The 19660-nt window shown below is 38.7% G+C and overlaps 1 protein-coding gene across 1 annotated transcript in view; it reads left to right on the top strand.

Moving 5' to 3' along the window:
- The window catches only part of MEGF10 (multiple EGF like domains 10), a 166181-nt gene that overhangs the window by 49176 nt on the left and 97345 nt on the right, over window positions 1-19660 (top strand). The window contains exons 3-4 of the mRNA XM_054589877.1: window positions 5217-5318; window positions 6783-6883. Coding sequence (XP_054445852.1) covers window positions 5217-5318; window positions 6783-6883 — 203 coding nt within the window. The remainder of the gene's footprint in view (window positions 1-5216; window positions 5319-6782; window positions 6884-19660) is intronic.

The raw sequence follows: 19660 nt of genomic DNA, 5'->3' as shown, positions 1-19660 counted from the left end.
TTGCATATGGCATGTGCCCAATAAATAATTGTTGAGTGAGCTTTCACCTTCTTAATAGGAAACAAAATGACTAATATGAACATCAGTTGAGGAGGGCAAAGAGAGATAGACAAGGGACACATTCATTTTTAAATGTAATATAATTTCCCTGTTGCACAAATAATTAGAGTAACCTCTAAAATGTTCGCTAATGGGGCAGTAAATTGAGCATGAAAAAATAGGGAAATGGTGGAGATTTTTTTCCCTGATTTTTCCCCCTATTTTATATGGGCTGCTAGAAAGAAGGATAGACAGCTATAATCTTCTTGTTAATAGATTTCTGTTACAAGGCTAGATAATGATTCTTTGAAGAAAGGTAAAAAAAAAAAGTGGAATTATTTTGACAAGCATGGCGAACAGAGCATAGGTTAAAATGATCAAATAAAGGTGCAGATGACAGGTTCTTGTCTATTTTCAAAAACTAAAATGGGCTTGAATTGAAATAGGGGGATGATTAGCTTCAGGGACAAAAGTCTTGGTAGAAGCACTGGCGAGGGCTCAGCATAGGCTTTCTTCGCTAGCTGTTCCCAATGGCCGCGAGCTGTGGGATCACCTGGAGACTCACTTCTCCTGGTGCGGTCTCTGCGGCCTAAGCATCACCTGGGAGCTTGTGTGAAGTGTGGTCTCAGGCCTCACCCCGGAACTACTGAGTGATTTCTGTCTGTTCAAATAAAAGTATGCCCCATTTTACTGCAGCAATTCTGATTCTCAGAAGTTGCACATAAAATGAAATAAGGGAAAATTAATTCATTTAAAGTGCACAAGGGATGCCTCTTATTAAAGGAATTCTGCACAGCATCCTTTTGGAAAGTGAATAATTTCATGAATCATCTGCCCCTTCTCTCCATCCGCTTTCCCTGTTCTGTGAGTTGAAGTCCTTTTATCTATTGGGGTTTCTTCTAAAGACACAAAGCCATCCCTTGCCCACCCCTTGAGGGTGGAGCACAGAACGGGCTGGTAATGGAAAAAGCAGTCCTTAAGCAAGCAGAGATAAGAAGTGATGATTATTACCATATCTGATTAAAGTAACAAGATAATTTAAGCAAATAAAATGTAATTAACCACTTTGGAATGTGTCCAAGTGATGATGGCTTATTTCCCCCTGTTCTTTGACCTTAAATTATCTTGCTGGGGCTTCTCCCTGGATAATACTTAACAGGTTAAAAATCACAGTGATGAAATGTTTTCAGTGTGGTGAGAAGATTAAACAAACAAGGAGATAAAAGGTTTTGCATCTGGATTCTTAAAATAGTGCCGAATTGAGATCAGATTCCTTTTAAACCATAATTTGCCACTTACTGTCTGCTTTAGAAGCTTCAGATGTTTTAGTGACTTCTGAAAGGAGATAGAGGGGAAGGATGGTGTCTGGGGGTCGTGACACTAGTGCCGTCTCTAGACTGCCCGCGAGCACTGGGGACTCAGTATGGCTCATTTGGGATGAAAATGAGACTAGAATAGATCAGCAATTTTCAAACTTTTTCATCTCATGGCCCGCATAAACTAATTACTAAAATTCTGGGGCATACCCCAAAATATATTATTTCTTACTGAGCTGACCAAAAAATAGGTATAATTTGGCTTCATTCACACCAGGCAGCTATTGTTGTGTTGGCTGTTGTCATTTTTTAATTTGACAATATAAAGGAAAAGAGGTCAGTGCCCCTGACTTAATAGTTAAGTATTGCATGTTTTTAAAAATTCTTATGACACACCAGTTGAATATCCCTGGACTAGACAATCCCACTCTGACTTTTGGAGCAGCTGCTGATGAACGTGAAGGTGTGGACTGTTAGCAGAGGTGCTGTTTATGTTCAAACAGCAGCCCAGGCACTGGCCAGAGAGGCTGTGATAAAGACCAGAGGGGGCAGGCCAATTATTGAGGATGGTTCCCTTCATGGTACGGGCACACAGCTTCCAGCAAGTGGCCCCTGGAAAAGTGACAATGTAATTGTGTAACAGTAGTAGGTGAACATTGAATAAATTAGGTGTAACTTAGGGATTATTTGGCAGTCAGAATATGAAGACTGTTTACTAATGTAGAAAAATGCTTATGATATATGTACTCTTAGGTTTAAAAAGTAGGTTTCAAACTCAGGTGCACAGTATGTTTGTAAGAATATAAAAAGAAAAAAGAAAACCTAAGCTAAAACTAAAAGAAGTGCAGTAAAATGCTGTTGATGGTGATGTAAAGAGTTGTGGAATTCTTTCATCTCTCTTTTTTTAAATTTATTTTTGAAATTTTGTAGTGTGATTATAATATCATTAAAAATGAAAAAAGAAAGATTGTATAGAAAAGAAAAATTCATTTATAAAATCAGAAGGAATCAGAAATTTGGGTCAGCAGAGCTTAAAACCCTTCTCCCATACACTTAAGCGGTTCCTCAGTTTTTGACCAAAATGAAAAGTAATTCATATTCAGTCAGTTCTGGACTGAATTTGAGCCTCTGAGTAATTTTAATGCGAAGGGTCGAAATCAAAGAGAAATTCTCAAGACAGTGAATTTTATACTTCTATTTTTCCCAAACTGCCTATGTGTCTCCATTAATGCTGTAGATCATGTTATTTTTAATATTTACAGGCTAGCTTTTGTTGAGAACTCTTTGAGAGCAGGAATTGCATAGAATTTGTTCAATACGTGTTTATTGAATTGAAATCCTAAATGGTTTGATTACCCTTTTATAGAGAAGTGTTTTTTTGATATCCTCAAACCAGAGAAGCATCCTGCAAATGTATGCTATTGGTGAGCAGCAAGTGGCAAGCAGAGGAAATTCCTGTACTTTAAAATTTACTCTTTTTTTAAGCACTCTTCAAAGCTGCTAGAAATTATTGAAAGTATTTTTCATGTTTGCTTGTGGAATCAGTTCCCCCTAGCCACATCAAATGGGATGTGCTTGGCCAGGACCGGTTGCTGATGATCACTTTTGCTCTATGGCATTCAGACCTTAACATCATACCATGCCCTTTGAAACTCTGGGAAAACTGCGTCAGGCCAAGTTCCAACAAACTAATTTAGTTAAGCTAAATTAGTACCGTAGAGCCCCACAGAGTGCATTTTTTCCCCAACTGGCATTAATTTAGAGTGGCTTCTCATTCCAATAGCACATGTGGGAGGTTGCCCTGTTTCCCTCCTGGGTAATGTAGGACTGCACCTCCGCAGTGGGTCATGCACAGGGGGTGCTCCCTGGCCGTGCTCGTCCCTCGAAGTGGAATGGGGAGCTCACATGGCGTGGCAGGCATCCACCTCCAGGAAGAACAAAAAGTTGGCAAGGAAGCCTCAGAGTTCACATCAGCCTGAACCTTAGGACACCTCTAGGGGTCTGAGGAAAGTATTAATAGCATAATGTGAAATTTCATTCCAAGAACATTTATATTTTAATGGAGGCCTCTTGCTTTACCCAAAAGGAGTTAATATTGCAGATGGAGGGAATTGCATACCTACTCTGTTCGTCTGAACCTGTTCCTGCGGGTAACAGCAGGTGTCATTGGCTAGAGTAGAAGAGAATAATTATCTAAAATGCATGGTAGAAATTCAGAAAACCAAGTGGGAACGGATCTTCGAGATCACCTCAGACCCCCTGGTTTTAAGATGCGATCATAAAACCCAGGGAAGTGAGGTTATCTGCTGAAGGTCATCCCGTTTCTCACTGTCAGGTCAGAATTACAACCCTGGCTGCTTCTAATCCAGTGATCTTTTCAATAGGGCCTATTACATCTGCCAAAGATTTGGGGAGGATCCCTAAATTTACCTAGAAATAGAGTTGCAACATTCCAAAGGATGAACACCAAAGTGACTCAGGGATGTCTGACCTTTTCGCGTTGCTGGGCCACACTGGAAGAAGAGTTTTCGTGGGCGACACATTAACTACATTGCGACGCATAATCACAAAAAAAATCTCAATATGTTTTAAGTAAATTAATGATCTTGTGTTGGGCCGCATTCATAGCCATCCTGAACCACCTGAGGCCTGCGGGCCACCGGGTGGATACCCCTGATGGTATGAGTATTTCCTGGATGTCTTTTTGAAGCCTAAGTACATAGTGATTAACAGACCAGCTGAGGAAAGAAAGCCCACTGTTTGCGAGGCCTGTACCACACAGCTTTTCAAATGAGAAGGTTCCTTCCCATGTCTAACCTGAATTCTTCATGCTGAAATTTTGACCTCACTTTTTCTGTACCTTCTCTAGTTGATAGTTCCTTTTAATAAACTTGGGCTATTGATTTGTAGCAAGTGAATGCGTGATTGTGGCCCATTTTATTTGTTAGTGTGAACTAAAGATTTTAGTGGAAATCTTTAAGAGAATGTTAAAGAAAAGAAAAACTGTTTGGAAAGGAGGATTCTTCAGATTTTCCTGTAGGTAGGAGCTCAAAGCTTTGAACATGCAATGACTACTTTAAAATGAAGAAGTATGGCATTGAACACTGAAAGTTCTTTATATTTTATGGATGTTTTTCACCCCCATTATTAGACCCATAGGCATGCATGCTTTTACTTTAATAAGAAGCTGTTCGTGAAAATGTATTGGAAAACAGCTTGCCTAAATAGCCACAGGTTTGGTATGATTATTTTAGGCTCATTCTCTCAGCCATATGTTTTGAACTGGTTTTAGAGACTTTGTAGTTTTAGACGTTGTATATATTCTGCTGCTGCCTGAGAAGTGGGGCAGGCACACAAAAGCAAATTATTCCAAGTTTCAACCCAGGGAATATGCTGTTCCTGAAATTCCAGAATCAGTAGCAAAATGTACTCTGCCATGAATACTCAGACCGTCTCTTTGCTGATTACCCTTATTACTTGCATGTAGACTTAGATTGAAAACTTTTCTAGGAAAGCTTTTGGTTATCCCTGGACCCCTGGACTGAAGGGATGGAATTAAATACAGAAAACTAGGTGGTGATATGTTTTTAAATTTAGGAATATCAGAGTTTATGGTGAATAAATAGTGAAAGAGAATTTCCTTTGAACTTCACAGTACAGACTCCTGTCTTTTAAATATAATATTGGTTCTTTTGGGGTTCTGGGTCAAATAAAAACCTCTAAAAACATGGAGATTCTCTGTTAAGTCAGTGTGGAATTGCAAATAGAGATGATTTAGTTTATGATTGTTTTTGTTAACATGGCATATAATTTATCTAAGAAAGAGATGTACTGATCCCTTATCTTTCCTTTTCTTTTCAGCTACTCAGTAACTGTGCAAGAGTCATACCCACATCCCTTTGATCAAATTTACTACACCAGCTGCACTGACATTCTGAACTGGTTTAAATGTACACGGCACAGGTAATGAAAGCACGAGTGTATTTCTGAGTTTGGCTAGCTGGGAAGGAGTTGGGCAACAGAGTCATTAAATACTTGAGCAAGTGTATTCATTCATCTAGTGAATAGTTACTGAGTGCCTGCTATTGTCCTAGCTTTGTTTCAGATCACAGGAGATGAGAAAAGCAAGAACGTTATCTGTGCCCTTAACGAGCTTACAGAGAAAATGTCTACTGGTTACCATTGTTTGTTTAGCAAGAATTTATCCAGCTTTTGTATTGTGCATAATTGGGGGAGACACTCTTAAATGTGGACATCACCAGATCTCAAGAAACTCATATCCCAGCATATATTTCTACTTGAACATCCGATTCAATTTAGGCCTTGTTAAGTTTGACCCCAACTTAGTAAAATAAGCCACCTATTTTTCCCCATAAATGTGGAAACAGAAAACAAAACAATGCATTAAATGTTAATGTTAATATAGAGGCACCTGTGTTATCTTGATTTCATTTATAAAGTACTTACAGTAGTATGAGTCATGGGCCTAGTGTGGCACCTGCCGACTGATGCTATACTAAATGATGTTATGCTCAATGTCACTTCTTCAAACTTTCCCTGACCACTGTATCTAAACTAGCATTCCCTTTTATTCCTCTACTTGGGCTTTTTTTTTCCTTCACCATTTAATCATTACCAATCATTATATGATACATTTATTCGTTTAGTGTATATTTTAAATTCCACAGGTCTGTCTTCCCCAGTAGAATGTAAGTTCCTTGAGGGCAAGCTTTATGTTTTTCTCTTCTTTTTTGTTTTTTTTCTCACTGCGAGCTATTTCTCTGATGGCTAGAACAGTGCCTACAATGTAGTAAGTGCTTATTAAACATGTGTTATATAAATGAATCAATGAATGAATGAGGCTTTGGTTAAATTTAAGTTTTTTTCCCCCTGTAAGTCTTCTATAAGGCGTGGCAACAGTAGGTTTACACACGAAACACAGAATTTATCCTTGTATTATATTTATTAATTGTTGTATTATTTTCCATATGAACAACTGTAAACCTACCTTTGTCCCTCCTGTATTTTATAGTGGGATGAAATTGCATGTCATAGAGTTTTAAAGGAATTCTCTGAATGCTTCCTTTAAAATATATGCTAAGTGAATGGTGATTAGATATTTAGTCAATACTTTTCACAATATCACAACATTAGTGAAATAGGGAAGTCATGAAACTTTGGGACCCTTGAAATAAAGTGTAGGTTGGATTAAATGGGCAATCTTAATATATTTTTAGCAAATTAGTAAGAGCTAGCATAATATTGGTCAAGAAAGATAGTCCGTGTTTCTTCTTAATTATTTTGGAATACTCTGCTTTTAATACCTTTATTATATTCAATAGTTCTTTGTATTAAAATATAAGTTCTTTATTTCTAATCAAATTGCAGGTCAAAAGAGGTAACAATGTGCTTTTTCCCTCTACATAGAATCAGCTATCGGACAGCCTATCGACATGGGGAGAAGACTATGTATAGGCGCAAGTCCCAGTGTTGTCCTGGATTTTATGAAAGCAGGGAAATGTGTGTCCGTAAGTAAGACCTTCATCCCTTTGGGGTCCACTTATTTTTCCCACCACTGGTTTGCATGTTAATGGCAGCGGAGAAGGAGGCCTGGGGAGATGGGGCATCTCATATCATTCCCTTTTACTCTCAGCCACTGCTTTATTGAGCTATGTAAGGGGCGAAACATTAACTCAGTCCCTCTGTCCTTTTTAAAAATCTCCAAAAGAATGTCACTTGAGGAGAAAACAGATATTATAGTAAGATGCTCCAAGGTCAGATGCAGCAATGTTAATCACAGTTCTTCAATAAATGTCTCTCTGGAAATTGGTTAAGGAGTCATTAGATTTAGTTCACAGAGAAGAACAGAGAGGATTTTCCCACAGTGGCTGACCAGGGTTCTAAGTTAGCTTCTGAGAGGCCATGATGTTCTGTGCTGGTGAATAGAATCATAAGGCTTATTAAAAGCAAAGGAGCTTTCACAATAAGTGACTATAAAATCTGGGGCACAAAGTAGACGTTTCTCCATTGCCATTTTCTCTCTTCCCTCCCCTCCCCATGTCACAAATTCATTCTGAGATGTCTTGAGAGAAGTTTGATATTTCGTGATACACTTTAGAAAATCCTAGATTATCATGTGGAATGCAGTTTGCAATTGAGGTTTCTTATGATTGTGCATAGGGCGCGTAGAAGAGAGATCTCAAAAACTATTTCATTCAAATATTTTTGGCTCAGTACACAGCTAGAGGGGCACCTTTGCTTCTGAGTTGAGACACTGGCATTGAGTAGCATAGAGAGAGAGAAGGTTCTGCTCTAATTTGAAGGCACCAGAAATGAGTGGACACATCTGAGCTTAGAATCTGCAGAGCCAGGCAATAGCACCACTCAGCTGGGTGACCTCAGATAGGCCATTAATACCTCTCTGGGGCTCCTTTGAAAGAGAAGGCAGCAGGAAGAGAGGAAAACCAAATGTGAGATGGATTGACTCCAAAAAGGACGCCATAGGCATGAGTCTGCAGGCGTTGAGCAGGGCTGTTGAGAACAGGACATGGGCCTAACTCATTCAGTGGGGTCACCAGGAGTTGGAGCCACCTCAATGGCAGGTAACATACACGGCTTGGGCCAGCATATGTGTTCTCTTCCTGCCAACCCCTGGATTTTATTCAGAGCTAGGGTTATATATGATAATAAATGTTCATTGAAAAAAGTTAGAAAGTATAACTAAACAAAAAGAAAAAATAAAAATGAATATCTTTTCTGGTCAGTAAGTATACCTCTATAACATATTGCAAATGTCAGTGTTATTACAGTACAGACATTTATTTAACCACTCTCAACTATTGAATATGTGTGTTTTCCAAGTTTTGCCTGTTATGAACTGACTGGCCTAGAAGATATTACTGTAGTTATATCTTTGTTCGTATCCATAATGGGTAAGGATAAATTCCTAGAACTAATATTGCTGGGTCAAAAGTATACACAAATCTCTAAGATGTTTGGAATGCTTCCAATTTCTACTCGCACCAGCAGTGTATGAGAATGCTTTTTTTGTTTATACCCTGTGCCAGTTTTTTTCTTTGCTAATTTTTTCTCAATTTGCATGTCTTCGATGAAAATGATGCTGAGTAAGAAAACTTCCATGTTTATAATGAAACACTTTAGAGGATAATCATGAGCTGGTTTCTGTGTCCCCGGCTGATGGGATGTTTTCAGAGGAAAGGTCTGAGTGCGCACAGAGTGGAGAGTGGGGCGGCTGGGCTGGCTGGGCAGCCACCCCTTGGAGGCTTCAGGGTAACATGCTGGTGCCTTTGCAGGTGTTCAGACTTACAAGCACCAGGGTCGGCATACTGGGAGAGTTGTTCTCTCTCCCAGGGTTTATTTCTATTCCCCCAGGTCATGGAAATACATATATAGCCAGATGCTTGGGCTTGTCTTCACACATACCTGGCATGTGGGAGGCTAGATTTTACTGGCAAGTTGGTATGGGGAACGAGGATCCAAGCAAGGTCAGTCACAGAGAGTGTTTCAGTGCTGCCATAGCCTGGCATCTCTGTCTCATTATTCAACAGTGCAGCCCACCTCAGAAAGCTGGGCAATTCCATTAGCATCTCCATGCCTGAAGGTTACAATGGCAAAAATAACTTTTCTTTATCTCACCTTAGGTTGTAAGGTATTCTCCTTCCTGCTTGGAGAGACATCTCTGGCATTTGGCCCTAAAATACTCCTTTTCCTTAGACTTCTTGGCTGGAAACAAACATTTTTCTTAAAGGATATATTAAAAAAAATAAAAAAGATATCTAAAGATATGTTAATATATTTGATCAGGGAGCTGTCTAGTCTCAGAGACCCAGGAGCTAGTTGGTCTCTTTAAGGGCATTTGGCATTTTCACTCTGATGTCTTGATTTCATAGTTTAACCCAGAGGACAGTCGAGCTTCCGTTACTTCCTTGTTCTCAGGTTGCCTCCAGCCGATCCATGCTCTTAATAGCTGGCGCTGGTGAGGCACCCTTGTGGGCAAAGAAGGAAGAAGGGAGAACATGCAATTCTTGGTTCTGCTTTCATAATCTAATTTTCAACGAGGTTTTGCTGCCAAGCACAAAGCTCAGTCACCGCTTTTCACTGTTTCTTGTTACCAATAGGAATTGAGACACAGGAACTGGTTATACTTTTAGTTTAATTTTCAGTAGTCAGTTTACCTAGAAGATAGTAAGGGATGCTTACATGGAAAAACTTGTATTTCAAAGAAGTTTCTCCCAAGTAGAAGCAGTAGCTCCTTCCAGAGAGCAAGTGCCATTCCCCGACACCTCTCTGCCCCCGCCTCACCCTCCCCAAGATTATACATTTCTGTTGAACTCTCGGGCTGTGTGAAAGCTGCTGGTCTACAGAACACACATGAGTAATACAGACGTGTGTCCAGAAAGACAAACGTCTATCATTAGGCTGGAAGAACCTAAAAGGAGAGTGTAGGGACTAGCCTTTCCTAAGAATCTGGCTGAAAAAAATGAATGATTTAGAACATTTTCCATGAAGAAAATATTATTTAGAGGTGAAGATGCCTATGATTCCTTGATGTTTTAACCTGTTCATAAAATTAAACTTTTCAGTTTACTCTCCCTTCATGGTTGCATGGTTGCATGGTCGCTTAATCTTGTATTTCATTCCCTTTGATTTGGAGAAATTCAAATATTAATGAAGAAATGCCCAGAGGAATGAAATGTTTTTAATGTGTGTGTATGTACATTTATATGTGTATATGTGTACGTAGTGTGAGTGTACATATTTGTGTGTGTGTATGTGTTTTTGAAAATGGAGACATAATTGACATATATTATTATATTAGTTTTAAGTATAGAATATAATGATTCAAAATTTGTACATATTGTAAAATGACCACCACAGTAACTTTAGTCAACATACATTGCCACACAGTTATAAGTTTTTTTTCTTGTGATGAGAACTATTAAGATTACTTACTCTCTTAGCAACTTTCAAATATACAGTACAGTATTGTTAATTATGACAAAGATGTTGTATGTTATATCCCCAGAACTAACTTATTTTATAACTGGAATATTGTACCTTTTGACCTCTTTTACCCATCTCACCTGCCCCGATCCCTGGCAATCTATAATCTTTTCTCAGTATTTATGAGTTTGACTATTTGTTTGTATGTTTGTTTTAGGTTCCACATATATGTGAGATCATATGGTATTTATCTTTCTCTGTCTGGCTTATTTCACTTAACATAATGTCTTTAAGGTCCATCCCTGTTGTCACAAATGGCAGTATTTCATTCTTTTATCTTGGCTGAATAGTATTCCATTGTGTGTGCGTGTGTGTGTGTGTGTTTATTTCATGTATTCTTTATCCATTTATATTGGTGGACACTAATGTTGTTTCTCTGTCTTGGCTGTTGTAAATAATCCTGTAGTGAACACAAGGGGTTGCATTTATTTTTTCAAATTAGTGTTTTTGATTTCTTCAGATAAATACCCAGAGGTGAAATTTCTGTATCATATGGTAATTATGTTTTTAATTTTTTGAGGAACCTCCATACTATTTTCCATAGTGGCCACACCACTTTGTATTCTGACCAACAGTGAACAAAGATTCTAACTAATGTGAGGTGATAACTTATCATGGTTTTGATTTGCATTCTGATGATTAGCGATGATGAGCACCTTTTCATGGGCCTATTGGTCATTTGTATGTGTGCGTTGGAAAAATGTCTATTCAAATCTTCTGTCAATTTTTTAATTGGATTTTTTTTTGCTATCAAGTTGTATGAGTTCTTTATATATTTTGGATATTAACCCTTTATCAGATATACGATTTGCAATTATTTTCTCTTTTTAAGAGGTTGCCTTTTCATTTTGTTGACAATTTCCTTTGCTGTACAGAAAAGCTTTTTAGTTTGATGGTGTTCCACTTGTTTATTTTTTGCTTTTGTTGCCTTTCCTTTTTGTGTCAAATCCAAAAAATTATCACCAAGACTGATGTCACAGAACTCACCACATGTTTTCTTCCAGAAGATTTATGATTTCAGGTCTTACATTCAAGCTGTTAATCCATATTGAGTTGATTTTTGTGTATGGTGTAAGGTACGGATCAAGTCTTATTCTTTTGAATGTGGCTGAGCACTTTTCCCAACACCATATATTGTAGAGACCATATAGGCATGGGTTAATTTCTGGGCTCTTTATTCTGGCCCATAGATCTGTGTGTCTGCTTTTATGCCAATATCATTCTGCTTAGATTGCTATAGCATTGTAGCATAGTTTGAGATCAGGAAGTGCAATGCTTCCATTTTTGTTCTCCTTTCTCAAGATTGCTTTAACTAATGGAGGTCTTTTGTGGTTCCATACAAATTTTAGGATCGTGTGTTCTATTTATGTGAAAAACTCCATTAGAATTTTAATGGGGATTGTATTGAATGTGCAGATAGCTCTGGGTAGTATGGACATTTTAACAATATTAATGCTTTCAATTCATGGCATGAAAGATTTCTCCATTTTTTGTGTCTTCTTTCATTTCTTTCATCAATGTCTTATAGTTTTCAGTGTACAGGTCTTTCACCTCCTTGGTTCAGTTTATTTGTAGGTATTTTATTCTTTTTGATGCAATTGTAAATGAATTCTTCTTACTTTCCCTGTCTGATAGCTTTTTAGTAGTGTTAATAACTACATTCTGACTTACTGAAGTTACAAATCCAAAACCTCGTTGCTTCTTAAGCTAAATTTAGCTTACAGATGTTTCATTTATTAGTCTCACAAATTTTAAAAAACACATTAAGGAGCCTTTGATTAATGTTTTAGAAATATAGACACCATCAAGTTTTTAAAATGGAATTTGTATATTTAATAACTTGAATGTTCATTTTAAGTAATCCAGCCTCCCCGGTGACAAACTGTCCCATGTGCTTAAATACTTTTTGTAAATGTAATAAGTTCAATTTATCAATAAGGTAAAATTTTAAGTTCTTTTGAATGTTGTAATATTGTATTTGTAAGATTCCAAGTTAAAAAAAAAAACAGTTCTAATGAATTGCTCCACTACACATTTAAAAAATGAAATTAGAAGCCTGACCTCTTATTCTAATAGGCTACATTCTTTTAAATATTACAAATATCTTTTTAAATCTAAAATTATAAATACTATATATTTTGATTCTCTTACACATTTCTATATTAAATTAAAATATTCACAAGACTAAAAGGTCATTCATTTCTAAGCAAAAATTTTGTCTCCTCATGTTTTTCAGCTCATTCTTACATAAAATTTTGGTGGTCTCTTCTGTTTGTGAAGTTATTTATTTAATTTTAGATTTTAGTAAAAATACATAACATTACATTTACCATCTTAGTCATTTTTACATGTACAATTCAGTGGTATTAAGTATAATCACCTTGTTGTGCTAGAACTTTTTCATCTCTCAAGCCTGAAATTGTGGATACATAGGGTTCCCTCTTTGCCTTCCCCTCAGCCCTTGGCATCCACCTTGTACTTCTATTTTCTGTTTCTAAGATTTTGACTACTCTAGAAATCATACTTTTGATTTGGCCTTATTTCTTTTTTAGGGCTACATAATATTTCTTTGTAGTTTTCTGAAGTTTTTTAAGTACCAGGAAACATGGTCCTTGATCATTACCTTGATGGAACATTACGGAGCCCTTTGTCTATTTTAGATGCTGTATCCTGTATCACTTAGATGTTTCTTAGTGCCATTTGTGTTTTGGTTTCACTGACAGGAACAGGCCGGGGATGAAGTGAGACTGATTGGTTTCTCAGAGAGCCACAGAAATGCTGATTAGAAACAACAGGTGGCACTGGAGAGAGAGAAGCAGGCTGATTTCAGGGCTGGTAAAGGAGAGAGTTTGAGACTGAGACTTGAGTAACAAAGGCCAGGGAAAAACCAGCAGAAGGCCCGGGCCCTTTGGAGCTCCTTCCCCCTACCGAGGTCATGGGGATCCTCTCTCATCACCCCAGAGTCCACAAGTTCCCTCTCCCAAGATCTCCACTGTTGGCAACTCCAGGGGTGGTTTGGAGTCAGGGCTGCCTGCTGTCTTCTCCCACGATCCCTGCCGTGAGCGCTGAGGAGAGAGGACTAATCTCTGGTCCTGTGGCAGTGAGGAGAGCCTCAGGCAGCCCAGACTGGAGTGTGAATGCTCTGATCCATGGGAAGGAGAGAGGCCTACCCTTGTGATGTCCACAGTACTGTAAATCAGCGATTTTCATGACTCTTCATCTCATGGTGAACATGATCTAGTTACTAAAATTCTGCCGCACTCCAGAAATAATATTTTTTGCTGATCTGATCAAAAACATACTTATAATTTTGATTCATTCACACTGGATGGCTATTGTTGTGTTGGGTATTGTCCTCTTTTTATTTGACAGTCTAAGGGAAAAGGGGTCAGTGCCCCTGACTAAATAGTCAGATATTGCATGCTTTAAAAATTCTAGTGGCACACCAGTTGAAAATCGCTGCTGTAAATTATGGAGTAAATACACATCTGAGGCTGCCCTAGGCACCTGACCATTATTTACAACATTAGAATTCTAGGAAAATGTGTTTGGAGGTACACACAACTGATTTCCAAACACATCTTTGGAACCAAACCTATTAGCAAGTGGTTTCATGGATTTGGTTTCATGGGACCAGGAAAAGCTCGCAGGAAGAGCAGCAGCAGAGCGGGAAGTTGGCAATTTCTCTCTGTGGGAAAGATTGGTTGAGCGCAAGAGAGGGCTGACCATACATTCTCACTCCAGTGTCCTTGGCTCCACCTTGGCTGATGGGAGGGAAAGTAAATCATTTGAAGCAGGGCTGTTTGCAGCAGAATCGTGAATGGACAAAAAGCATGGCCAGGGGTCCCATCTCCAGTCCAGCTTCCATCTTTCGCCAGGATGGCCAGTCGTCTCCTGCTGGATGCTACTGCAAAGGAAGGGAACATTCTGAAGAGAGTGTCCTTTGTGGTAGACAGCTCTGTTACCCTGCTTTTGTGAGACGGAGGTCAAATGCTGACTTCACATTACAGCTGTCCCGGGGGCGCTGCAAGCAGTGTGGCTTGCAAGGAAGACCCAGGAGCCGTCTGGGACTGGGGCACTCGCTTGATTGCCCGGAGGCCAGCTCTAGTGGTGGAAGATCAGTTCCCATGGATGTGCCCTGCATGTCTTTGGCACTCGTTAAGAGAACTTTGGAACCGTAAATAAGAAGCCTTAACTCCCACACACTGACTGTATATGATTTCCTGTTCTTCGCAGAGATGAGTGTGACAATTGATTACCATGCAGTGAATGAATATTCACAGCTGATTTTTAACTTGGCCAACTTTATGAAAAACTGAATTGGCTGTAGGCAAATAAGAAGCTGGAACTGTGGTTGGTGTTTACATAAAAATAATTCCTGCAGAGAAATTTTTGTTTGAATGTCATGCTTTGGTAAGCAATGGATTTCAAACCCAAATTTTGGGTTAAGGGCTCAGCGACATCTGCAGCTCACTTACCCAGGACTATTTTTCTTCCAGGCAACAGATATACCACACAGGTAGCACTTTAGGGAGCCACATTAAGCTATGTGCCATATAACCCATACATTTCCCCCACTCATTCTTTTTGCTTTGGAATGTTGTTAGTCTGAAATTAAGAAAAAGCTTCCCTTGGGGAGAGAAGGCACCATCTCTTGGAAGTGGCTACCTGGAGCATTGTGTTTAGAAGGGTTCTGAGGCCATGTCTGCGCTGAGAGAGAGAATCGAGGGACTCATTAGTGATTTCTGTCGTGGTCATGGGTTGGCCTGAGAGCCCCACATTTGTCACCCCTGCATTAGACTCTGTCTGACATCCTATGTCATGCTGAACCTCTTGAGCCATGGAGAGAGCAACTGAGGTTCCTGAATGAGGAGCCTGGCCGTAGGCTCCTATCCCGCCTAGCTCCTCCATTTGACGGGGAAGCCCTAGGTACTTGTTCTTGCTGTTGTGCCTAGGAAAATGAGCTGCTTCTTTGTGAACTGGAATATTTGCCAAGTTAACTCAGGATTATATTGCCAGAAATTTTGTTTAGGAATGAAGAAAGATATCCAACAGCTATATTTTGCCTCAGTGTCATCCATAGGAGGGTCTGATAGGAAGGATATTTCTGAGTTGAGCCAGTTGACTAAAATGGGCTAGGCTCTTGGGAAGAGCTGGGCTGCGGGTACTTGCTTCTCTGACATGAGATCATGGTAGGATACACTTATGCTTTATGCAGGCATTATGCCTTTTTGGTCTTTGGCTGCTGAAAATTTGGGGCTCAAATTTTTCAGGCTGAGGAGAGCTGGAACGTAGGGCAGGATGCGTGTTTGGGGCCGTGAACAGTCAGCCTTCGGTGAGGGCTGTGTATGGGTGGGGGGGGGGCCTCTCTGGGGACTTAACAGAGCACAGGGAGGGTTTAAGGAGAGGCTAAGGCAATCTGAACTCTCTGCTCTGGGTTCGATGGACTCTCACAGGCTTGTTTAAAAATAAAATTGTGATCTTGTTAAATATTTTCAAACAACCTTAGTTGGACTCTTTTAAGCATACCCTCCTGAGGACAGCTGAAAGTGAGATAATCCTGTTAGGCTAGCCAAAGAGACCCTGAACTGACAGCGATCAGGTGGTGTGTTCTCAAGTGTACGTACTCATGATGCCCTTTCTGCCAGTGGCGGTGGATTTTTTCATGTTTCCATAGGGACCCTGTATTCTGTTGCTATGGAGCCCAACTTGGTTCAGAGGAACCTACCAGTAAATACTGGGAAAGGTCCTTTGTCTACAAACTGCCCGAGCAGAAATTCCAACTTCCTCACTCATCTATTGGAACCTAAACTTCTGTTTTCCAATTTTGGTCATTGGTCTCTGCTAGTAGTGAAGACAGGACACCTGGTAAACAATGCAGAAAACCTTTGTTGCCTTATTAATTGCCAATGTGTGCTCATTAGTTAGGATTTTATAAATAGAAACCATGAATTTAATAATAATTAAAAACACTAGAAATTCAAGATAACCTCAGTCTAAATAGGTAGAAATCATGGCTGAGTCTAAACAGATAGAAATCATGTCTACTACTCTTTTTTGCTTAAGAAAGCCTCACTTTAGAGTCCCAAGGGGAGAAGGCTGAGGAAAAAAGTGAAAATTCCTCTCCTTATCACTAGAAAATGAGTTCCTGCAATTGCAGTCTTTGTAGGACAGGTAGAATTTTTACAGGTCTAATAATTTATGCAGTCTCCTTATAGGGATAAATATTAGCTAATATAAAAGCTCAGAACTGAGAAGCAATTTTTATTGCACAATGGTTCACACCTTTTTAGAGCAAAGCAATTTAAAAGTAGGTGAAAAAACACATTTTGATCTAAGTGACAAACTGCAAAACATTCACATCACCAGGTGGTGTCAGAACTTGAGTTTTTTGGTTTGGGGTAGCAACTGTTCATCCTTTTACAGATAATCCAGTGGTAAACCTAGTACACCCCTCAGACAACACACAGGGATGCTAAGGGAGAGAGACCCATGCATTGATACAAGCAAAGTGGCACTGAGTCTGTGCTTTGCTTAAGCTGCAGTAATAGTGCAAGTTCTAAATTTTTTTTTTTCTTGAAAGAAATCAGCTGGAGCTCCAAGATAACCACCCTACAGAAAAGGAGCCTTCTTAGTTAGGTCTCAGAAGGCAGCCTGATCTGAAGGCTATCCTCCATGGCCAGCTGGGCTCGTTGGAGGGACAAAGGCTGTTATGGAGAATCTGAAGACATGACAGTCAACCTGATGTTTAAGCCTAAAAACAGCTCAGTTATTTTATTGTATTTAGCATGTAATTGAGGGACAGAAAAAGAAATGTGCCACTTCAAGTGAAATCTGTTGACAGAGAGGAGAATAGATTTCCAGAAACTTGGGCCCCGGTAGTTGCATGCCCCTATTGTGAGCTGCTGAACACTCGTCCCGCAGAACTTCCCGTGGCATTATACAGTAGGATTGGGAAATGCTTTCTGCTGGATCCCCCTTTTCAAAGATTTATGTAGTCTGCTAAAGGCTCAGCACATGCTTGAGGTTAAGGCATGTCTCAAATTCATTTGACCATGGAATTCCCTGGCCCTTCCCCCTCCCCCCTTTTTTTTTTCAAAAACATGATGGAACTGATCATCCTCAGAGTGTACTTATTTGGAAAACAATGCTTTAAGGGATTTACTTTGCTTTTATATAACGTCAGACTTGTAATTGTGAACATTTAACCTTCTCAGAGACTCTTTGGATCTTTAAATTTTTTTAGTTTTATTGAGATATAATTGATATATATCATTGTATAAGTTTTACATGTACAAATGGTACAATGTGATGATTTCATACACATATATATTGCAAAATGATTACCACAATAGGGTTAGTAACACATCCATCATCTGACATATTATAATTACCATTTCCTTTCTGTGGTGAGAACATTTAAGATCAACTCTCTTAGCAAATTAAAGTCTACAATACGGCATTACTAAGTTACCGTGCTATACATTAGATTTCCCAGAACTTATTCATCTTATAACTGGAACTTTGCACCCCTTGACAAACATTCCTCATTTGTGCCCCTCCCCCACCTACCCCTCCTCACCCGGCCTCAGCAAGCACCTTTCTACTCTTTGCTTCTATGAGTTCAGTTTTTTGAGATTCCACATATAAGTGATAGCATATAGTATTCATTTTTCTCTAACTTACTATGCTAGGGTAATGTCCTCAGGGCCATCCATGTTGTCACAAATGGTAGGGTTTTCTTTTTTTATGGATGACTAATATTCCATTGTATATACAGTATTGTGTTTTCATCAACATCAAGGCAAGGCCCTTTGCCAGCAAAAAGATTGTGACTTGCTGAAGGTTCAGATGATGGTTAGCATTTTTCTTTTTAGCAATAAAGTATATTTTTAATTAAGTTGTGCACATTGTTTTTTTTAAGACACAAGACTATCATACCCTTAATACAGTACAGTATAGTGTAAACATTACTTTTTCATGCACTGGGACACCAAAAAGTTCACATGACTCGCTTTATGGCAGTGGTCTGGAACCGAATCCGCAGAGTCTCTGCAATATGCCTGTATACCACGTTTTCTGTATCCACTCATCAGGCAAAGGACATTTAGGTTGTATCAGCTACATTCCCTTGTGCCACCAGTGTACAAGAGTTTCCTTTTCTCTATATCCTCACTGACATTTGTTAGCTCTTGATAGCTATTCTGTTAGGTATGATGTGATAACACATGGTGGTTTTGATTAGCATTTCCCTGATGATTTGTGATATCAAGAACCTTAAATACTTATTCAGGTCTTCTACCCATTTTTTAAATTGGATTTTTAAAATTTTTTTTATTTTTATTTTTTTTGCTACTGAAGTGTATGAGTTCTTTATATATTTTGGATAGATGATTTGAAAATATTTTCTCACATTCAGCAAGCTGACATTTCATTTTGCTGGTTGTTTCTTTTGCTGTGCATAAGTTTCTTAGTTCGATGTAGTTCTGCTTTTGTTGTTGTTGTTTTGTTTTTGCTTTTGCTGCTTGTGGTTTTGGTGTCATTTTAAAAAAAGCCACTGCCAAGATCTGTGTCCATCAGCTTTACCCCATATTTTCTTCAAATAGTTTTATGATTTTAGGTTTTATGTTTATGTCTTTAATCCATTTTGAGTTAATTTTGTGAGTAGCTTATGATAGGGGTCCAATTTCATTCTTTCACATGTGAGCATTCAGTTTTCCCAATACCATTTATTGAAGAGACTATCCTTTCCCTGTTGATTATTCTTAACTCCCTCATCAAGTATTAGTTGACCATGTATGTGAGGGTTTATTTCTGGGCTCTCCCTTCTGTTCCATTGGTCTGTATTTCTATTTTTATGCCAATGCCTTTGAGCTTTGATGAGGATGGCTAATTAATATAGTATGAAATCAGGAAGTGTGATGCCTCCAGCTTTCTTCTGTCTCAAGGCTGCTTTGATTCTTTGGGGTCTTTTGTGGTTTCATACAAATATTAGGATTGTTTACTTCTGTAAAAAACGCCATCATTATTTTGACTGGAATTGCATTGAAGCCGTAGATAGCTTTGGGTAGTATGGACTTTTTAACAGTATTAATACTTCTGATCCATGAACGTGATATCTTTTATTTTCTTTCATTTCTTTCACCTCCTTGGTAGAATTTATTCTTAAGTATTTTATGTTTTTAATGCTATTGGGAATGGAGCTATTTTTCTTTCTTTTTTTTTTTTTAGATATTTCATTGTTAACATATAGAAATGCAACTGATTTTTGTGTGTTGATT

This window comes from Pteronotus mesoamericanus, unplaced genomic scaffold (genome assembly GCF_021234165.1).
Source record: "Pteronotus mesoamericanus isolate MK-2021 breed Mesoamerican mustached bat unplaced genomic scaffold, CSHL_Meso_final scaffold_167, whole genome shotgun sequence".
NCBI classification, from domain to species: Eukaryota; Metazoa; Chordata; class Mammalia; order Chiroptera; family Mormoopidae; genus Pteronotus; species Pteronotus mesoamericanus.
The sequence above is the reverse complement of the archived record's forward strand: the minus strand, read 5'-3'. Positions and strand labels throughout refer to the sequence as shown.